Source organism: Oryzias melastigma, linkage group LG9 (genome assembly GCF_002922805.2).
Source record: "Oryzias melastigma strain HK-1 linkage group LG9, ASM292280v2, whole genome shotgun sequence".
Lineage (NCBI taxonomy): Eukaryota > Metazoa > Chordata > Actinopteri > Beloniformes > Adrianichthyidae > Oryzias > Oryzias melastigma.
Window position 1 is genome coordinate 10305367 of NC_050520.1, and position 8467 is coordinate 10313833.

At 35.1% G+C, this 8467-nt stretch overlaps 1 protein-coding gene across 1 annotated transcript; it reads right to left on the bottom strand.

Annotated features, from left to right (window-relative positions):
- Positions 1–1349: 1349 nt before the first annotated feature.
- LOC112148689 (transmembrane protein 252) lies at positions 1350–2710 on the bottom strand. The gene is made up of 2 exons (XM_024275966.2): positions 2161–2710; positions 1350–2037 (listed from the first exon to the last, which is right to left on the bottom strand). The coding sequence occupies exons 1-2, from the start codon at positions 2415–2417 to the stop codon at positions 1788–1790; spliced, it is 507 nt and encodes a 168-aa protein (XP_024131734.1). The 5' UTR covers positions 2418–2710; the 3' UTR covers positions 1350–1787.
- Between the last annotated feature and the right edge of the window lie 5757 nt (positions 2711–8467).

Sequence of the window (8467 nt, forward strand, 5' to 3'; positions counted from 1 at the left end):
TTCTTGCTTCCTTGGATCAAATCAGTCCAATCAAAGCGGAATATTGAAAGTTGCACTTTGGCAGTGATAGCATATCAGACTCAGGCTGAACAGCTCCTTCTTTAGAGCCAAGGAGGAAAGCGTTTAGAGCTGTTGAGTGGAGATAAGACGACCGGGGTTGTTACGACCTGAAAGAGACGCGGAGAGCTGAAGCCCATAAACACACCGACTGCTGTCATAATGAGCAGAGGATATAGCCGTGGATATCCACAAGGATGTGTTCACTTGAGTCAGATAGACGTTATCCATCAGCTTTTATAGGTTATTGCCCCATTCGAAAGTCCTATGGTGCTGGAAGTTATGTATTACTTTTTAACAGTTCAAAATGGCTTTCTAACAAGAAGTGAAACAGATGAGAAGTTTAGTTTGATTTGATTTTTTGCTGTTTTTCTCAATCGCCACATTTTAGAGAATTGTTCCTGAAAACGAGCAAAAAGTCAAAAATGTCAAGACTGCAGCAACGATTTTGTTGTCTAAAATGTGTGGTCTGAACTCTAAAAGAATGATAAGGTAAAAAGGGTAAAAGTCTTGAGAAAAGTGAGTGTGTTGTGAAACAATACATGTGAGCGGCGGTAACATGGACAACAAGGCGATAGAGATATTAAATCAGCTACTGGAAAAGTCTGGAAATTAGGGAAAGACAGATTAGGAAAGTGGACACGTTAGTATTTTTTTATTACCTTCTATGTTGTTTTTAAAGGTTTTATTTCAAATTTTAAATATTTATATCTGAATAAGGAATAAAAACTGATGATTTATGTGGATTTTCATACATGCCAGATTATTCTAAATGATCAAAACTTTTTTAAACAACTCAGCCATAAACACAAGCAGTTTAGTTGTATTTTTTTATTAATGACAGGTTTTTCCACCTATTTTAAACATATATAACAGTCTCTAGAAATGATTCACATCAAAATGTACTTTCAAAATAAAATGAAGTATAAATAATACTCTAAATTTCTTTTTTAAGATACACAAACAAAAACTGGCACGTTTCTCACATTAATCTCTGACTTCTAAGGAAATGTCACTTTTAAACCCACTTTTTTGGCTTTTGTGTTTAAAATATTTCTAAATGAAGGATTATGTAATATATTTGGGTTTATAGCTTGATGGTAAGGTACTTACTTAAGGAGAAAAAATGTTTCTTTTTTAACTGTACACTCCAAAAACTGATTTTAAAGAAAGTAAATGACCCTCTTTTCAACAAAATAAATTCTTATTTTGTTGTCTTGTAAAAAAAAAAAAATACCTTATTAAGTAAGATTCTTAATAGCAAAATAATCTTAGTTTAAGAAAACATGGCTAGAATTTTTTCTCTTAAATAGAAATTCTTGGTAAGATCATTTTTTTTACCCCATTGTTTTGCTTATTTAAAAAAATATGCCAATGGTGAAATAATTTTGACTTATTTCTGTTATTTCTTGCTTTTGCAGGGTATCAAAAACAGGTTCAATTCCAATAACACAGAAAAAAGTTGTCCTTAGATTAACACTGAATTGGTTGGTTGTCAAATTACCCAACAGTCTTCAAAACTTCTCATAGGAAAACAACGTTTCAGTAACATGTTTTAACCAACAGGCTGCCCCTCGTTGAAGGCTGAATACCATATTTTCTCTGTCATCTTCATCTCTGCTTCCTCCAGATCTCTGCAGTTGAACAACACAAGTAAAGTCCACTTTTTCAGGATTTTTCTTTTGTCAGAAAGTCTCCATTTCTTCAGCTGGAAAGCAGAACGTGTAGTGTTAGTGTGCAGATGCGGCCTCCTCCTGCTGTCTCTGTCCCTGCTGCATTTGTACAGCCTGACTGTACGGAGGAGGCTGCTCCCAGCACCAAGAGGAGTCTGGAATCTCGGAATTATTCTGGCTGTACAACGGAGGAGCCAGACTCATCGGGATGTAAATTCCATCGGTCGGGACAACCACCTGAGGCGTACTGACAGGGTACTCCTGGCTTCTCTGACACTCTTCGTACGATGGAGGAAAGGCGCTTGGCCTGTAGAGATGAAGAAATTGTGACAATTTTTAAACTTTTTCCCAGACTTATAAATATTTTAGAGTACTCTTCTTTTTTTTTTCAAACTGTACTTAAACTTTTTAAAATTCCCAAACCCCTCACCTGTGTACAGTGAAGATTTGCATTTGCTCCACATGTCTTCTTTGGTATAATTTGCTCTTCATGCTGTGGCAGAGGCTCAAAAAGACTCCAAAAAGCATAGCCAGCAAGCCAATAGCAATCATCACATAAATGACGATAGATCTCCAAAGGAAGTCATTCACACTTTGCATGGACAGCAGGTAAGCTCCGAGGCACGTCAGCAAAAATCCTGCGAAAGGCAGCAGCATGCAGGCGAGGGACCACAGCTGCTTCTTCATGATGGCTGCTTGTTTGCTCCACAGATGCCCCTTGTCCCTGTTGTTTCTGCCTGCTGGTGAAGAAAGGCTTTATGAAGCACTTATCAGTGAGCAGGAGCACACGCATGAATAAATGAAGACACTGGAAAAGTTTCAGCTCCAACAGATGGAACAGCAACTAAAGCTCTGCGAGCTGCTATGTCCTCTTTAACAAACAAACAGGAGATTGGGTTGTTCATTAACCAGGTCACAGCATTCCTGGACTGAAGAAAAAGCCAGAAGAATCAAAAGCTTCAGTTCTTCGTGTGGCCACTAGAGGCAGGTTTCAATAGATTGACTTCTTTGCTAAAAAGTCTAACTTTTAACCTAAAATAAAACTCAGCTTTTATATATATATATATATATATATATATATATATATAAATGGAAATCAAAGTTGTGCTATTTCTGATTTTTTTTTTTTTTGCATGTGGATGACCCAATGGATCTTCAACATTCATCAATGTTATTGATGTGGGAGGAGCAAACTTTAGACATTTTTGCCTTGCAGAATCCAATAGGTGACATCAGATATTATCTCTCCAGTGTTTACATCTCTGTAGTTTGAACCCAACACAATAAAACAGCTTTTTTATTTATTTAGTAAGTCTTCCACATTGGCAAAACAAAGATCGTCTCATTTGTTAAAACTGATTTCATTTCATGAGCAAATTCAACCAGCAGCACCAGATGGACTTTGATCAACTCTGAGAGTTTACAAGCTAAGAATAATACAATACAAACTACTTCTATCTATAATACTGTCCAGAAAATAGTATTTTTTAATGCATATATATTCACTATTTATTATTAATTAGTTTATCTCTCGTTCATCAAATGTGTACTTCATTCCAAGGTGAAAGCTAACAGAAAATTTTAAATTTACAAAAGATACTGAAAAATTCTGAAAGTACACACATTTTACCCTTAAATTGTGTATAACAAAGATAATATTTAACAACACTGACACAATATTACTATTGTATTCGTCAAAAACAGTCAAAAATTAAATAAGGAAATACTTTAAATTTGATGCTTTTAAGACATTGTTTATTTTTCCTCTGAGCTCCAATAAAATATTTATGAGTCGATTTGACTTTGAACTGATTCAAAGAGCGAGTGAACACACCTCGACAACAACAAAACCTTGAATTAAGGTTTCATAGTTTCTGTTTGGTTTGTTGTAGAAACTCACTTAAACAAGTGAAGGCGATTTTTGATTTTAACAATATAACCAGCAATCATATTTTTTTAAATTATATTTATATCTAACATTTGTTTTTAACAGAGCTTTCTCGAGGTGAGACGAGAAGGCTAACCACCGCGCCAGAGCGCAGCCCTAAGATTATAGGGTCATAGGTGAAAGTAGATGTATTTTATTTAAACATACCTTTAATAAATAACCTAAAAGGAGATTTTGAAAACCAACAAATTCAGAAGAAAATGAAGGAGAAAAGTGTTTTAGTGCAAGGTAACAGATTATAAAACAATCTTGAGAAATCAAAAAAATAATCCAATTCAATTAATACATTTTAAAAAATTGAGAAACAGTAAATCCTAAGACTATAAGAACTATATGAACTGTAAGGATATTGGGAAACGGTTATATATATATATATATATATATTCTGAGGCATTTTATGTTTTTTATGTTTCCTTTTGTTGTTGTTTGTTTTAATCGGTCAGCTTTTGTTGCTATTATTTGATGAATCTCTTTTGCATTGCAAAAATAATTTTTTTGGTTAAAATAGTTTGTTTTTGTTAAATGTGGCTGATATAATACTTTTTCTTCTCTCTGTCCCCTTTCATTTGTACCAAAGTCAAGAATATTTAGTAATTTATTGTTGTGTGTTGTGAAAATGAAACAAATAAATCAATAAATAAAATCAAAACCAGTGAATCTGAATATCCCAATACTTCTGTTTCACACTGACCACCTTCAAGCAGCAGTTGACCTTACTGTAAATTGAGCACCTCTCTCTTTGGTTGGTTGGTTGGTAAACACCTCAGCAGGTAATCATTTCTGTGTCATTTTTGAATGGGGCTGTAACATGAATGAAATCTCCCCACCCCTCGCTGTGTTTTTTATGAATGCAGCAGTCGTCCGAGCTCTCGTCTGCGCTCTCACAGCGTGATTGTTTTATGAATCTTATCAGTCTTATCAGTGAATGGTTCTGCTAGATACTGCACCGTTGAGATGTTTTTCGCCTTATGTAACCCTCTCCCGTGATGCCAACAACATACAAGACCAAAGGAGGGTAATAGTACAATTTTTGGGGATTTTTCCAACCTCTTTAGTGCTGATAGCACACAACGTCTGGCCTGAAATGAATGGATCTGTAACAGAAAGTAAACTCTGAAACGGCTGGTTGACGATTTAATTTTCCTATCTTTACGTGGAAGATAGTCAGCAAATATTCAGAGACAAGTTCCCATCTGGTTCCTCTGGGACTCTGTCAGGGCTCATGGGGATTTCAGTGTCTGAGTCATTATAGCAGTTTCCCTGTAAGTGACAAATCCTACCTTGGAGTTTTCCTGCTTCCCTCTAGTGACTTGTTTTATTTATTTAAGTCATTAAGTGGTAGTTTTAAGTTTTTCATATTTATATTCCAGGAAGTTAAAGACTTGCACGTGATCTGAAAAATCATGAAAAGTAGTCAGATAACCAGCAAAATTATCATTTTATTTATCAGTTTTAACTAATTACAGTAGTTGGTAATAATGCTAGAGGTCAAGAGCTGCCGTGTGTCAAGATAACCTATAACAGAGTGGTCTGACTCACTAATTTACATGATTTTAATCATGGATTTACAATTTGGAAACATGAAATAAAAGACGATTCAATGCAATCCAGCTCCGTTTGTTCATAAAGTGCCACTTCCTATCCAAAGATGTCCCAAAGCAGTGCGAAAACAGCAAGAACCATCAAACTAACAGAATTAATTGGGATTAAATTTAAGCCTCTGTTGAAAAACTGGAATTCCTGCTCGAGGGACTAACGTTTACTTTGAAAACAATTACAGTATTCATTTTGTTTTGTGTTTGCAGTTTAATTTGACATTTTCAACAGTTTCCTTTTTAAAGATTAAATAAAATGGGATGCTTTTGAAACCATCACAGTTTTATTTTCAGAGTTTAAAACGTTCTTTTTAGCTCACATGCATTTGAGGAAAGGCTGAAATTTCAGCTTAGTGTTGTTTGATTCAAAGTTTATGAGCAGAGGCATAGGTCAAAAAATGAAATGAGGATTCTGTGGCGGGCTGCCCAACGTGATGGTGCTGGCTAAGATGAAATAAAATGATAAAATGCCAGTATCTCTGCAGAAATGTATTTGATTGGATGAGACAGTCACGCTCATCGTGACTCAGCTCACCAGCAAAATAATGAAAACTTGTAAAACATAACCTTACGTCAAAAATCAGCACAAATTACAGATGTTTTTTATGTTTAATCTGAATATTATTTTATTTTTTAAATAATATTTGGGACAGTTTGGTGTTATTCTAACCATGACTTACCCCTTGCAAAAATGTTTCTGCTGCACTGAGGGTTTCAACAAGGCCTGTTCCTCATTAAATATAGATTTCATCCAAACTTTGCTGTAAAAATATGTAAGGTGTATTTTTTGGGCATCTTTTTCATGGATATCTTGTGTGTAGTTTTGGTCTTTGGAAAAAGGACTTCTTGCATAAACAGGTAAGTATCTTTCTACACATTTCATACTAGAAAGGGATAGTTTATGTCTGGGGTCTGCAACCTTTAACAGTATAAAAGCCATTTTCTTAATAATCAAAACCTAATAAGAGCTGGACATTCTTATTTTACCCCTTTGGGACATTTTTTACTGTTTTGTATTGATTACATTGTTATTTTTATATTAAATGTGATATATATTTTCTGTTTGGCATAAATAAAAACCAAAATAAGAAAGGAAACTAGCATTTTCTCAAATGTGAAACTGCTTTTTTAGTCCTGACAAAAGTTCACATGACTTCCTTTCAAAATAAAAGACTTCCTGTGCCCAGCTGGATCATCCCAGCCCATTTAATGTATGAATTTATGATCCACCAGAAAAAGTGTTTAAAGATTATTTTTAAACACAAATGTATAAATTGTATTAACTTATAATAAATAAATGCTAAATTAGGAACCCTTACTTTTGAAAATTACTATTATTTCATTTTCTTCAGACAGAAATGCATTATGAAGGAGTAAATGAACCACATGTGGCTTTAGAGCCTCGGGTTACACACCCCTAGTTTATGTGCTAAACTGTATATTGCATGTTTTGTTTATAAAATTCACAAATACCAACCTCTCTATAGATCAATATGTAGTCCATTTTGCTCATATTAGTTAAGCAAAACTTGAAAAATGTGAATTCTTTAAAGAATAGTGTGATTATTTTTTAGAGAAAAAGAAGGTTTTAGTATCACACGTGAAACTAAATTCCTAATGAGTTCAAAGTGCAGTCCACTCACACGTCTCCTTTTAGATCTCATTATTGAACGATAATAATAGACAGGATGAGGCAGGGACCATTAGTTGTGGGGAAAGGAGTGAAGGGCCGGATATTAATCAGACGGACTCTGATGATTAATCAGATGGACTCTGATGAAGACCTGCCATCCTGTCATCAATCAGGCTCCAGCTGCACACTCAGCAAATACACATATTCACTTGTCATATTTTCTACAGCTCATTTATCACTAATTAGATTGCTTGATGTTACGTTGTTGTTTGTAGACACAAACTACAGTGTTTCAAAAGACTGGTGTTTGGTTGCAGAATCAGTTGCATTAGAGTGCCACTGGGGGCGCTGTTGCCTTTCTTTCTTTATTTTGTACTGTCAGTGCCAGTGGCAGCTGAGTGAGAGCCCTGCAGTTCTGCTTTGCACTCCTGCAGCGAGGGAGGATTTCAAACTTATAATTGAAACACTCCCTGTCTCATTCAGCGGCCTCATCACACACACACGGCTGATTGAGCTCGGCACAAATGTGACTAAATGTGAGTCAGTTTTACACAGAAGGAAGCATGGGGAACGTTTCCTGGAAAGCACTGAGTTCCACACAGTACAAATACACAACTATTTGCATGGCACACCATTACAACTCATTATAGCAATGGGAGATGGGGCCCAGATAACATTTTAAAAGCTATACCTGATATGACAGCACAGCTTTGACAAAATGATAAGAAAACAGCAGAAAGTGAAAAAAAACAACATTTCTGAGCAGAAAACAGAGATTCAAATCGCTAAAAGAGCAGTCTGTTCAGTTTTGAAATTCTCACAGAGATTTCTAGATTTGTAGAAGACAAGGAGCCATATGAGACTAATGCTAAATTACATTTAGATCTGTACAGATGCTCACTCATTGTTTCTGAGCAACAATTATAAGCAAAAAGCAGTGTAAGATCTAACAACAAAGAGCGCCACATTTTTTTAATAAGTAAAAGACACGCAGGTCAGGTTTGCTTCTTCTTAACTCAAATTGCTTCATCTTCAGTGTTTTTGTTCTATTACCAAAAGTATTGGCTCACCGATCCAAATGATCAGAATCAGGTGTCCTAATCACTTGATCTGCCACAGGTGTATAAAGTCAAGTACTCAGGCATGCAGACTGTTATTATTATTATCATTAATATTTTTACAAACATTTGTGAAAGAATGGGCCGCTCTCTGAGTCAAGACAGGTGAGTGAAACAAATTCTAAATGTTGATTGTTCAAAACTATGAAATTGTTGTACGAAAATCCAAATTTAGGTCTAAGTTGGACCTTGAAATTGAACACTGATTCAAATAACCATGGTGTTGCTTCAAGATCCATTTAGATGAAAATCGTATTTTTGGTGTTTTTAACCTGTTCTTGTGGCATTTTTCTGAAATATTTAGTATAAAGTAAGAATAAAACTACACTTCTGAGTATTTCTTTATTCAAATCATTGTAAATTAGGAGCAGAAGACAAAAATGCTGTTGGTAAAAGCTTGTAGGTGTGATGTTGAAGATACTAAAAGCCACAAGCTCCCTGCT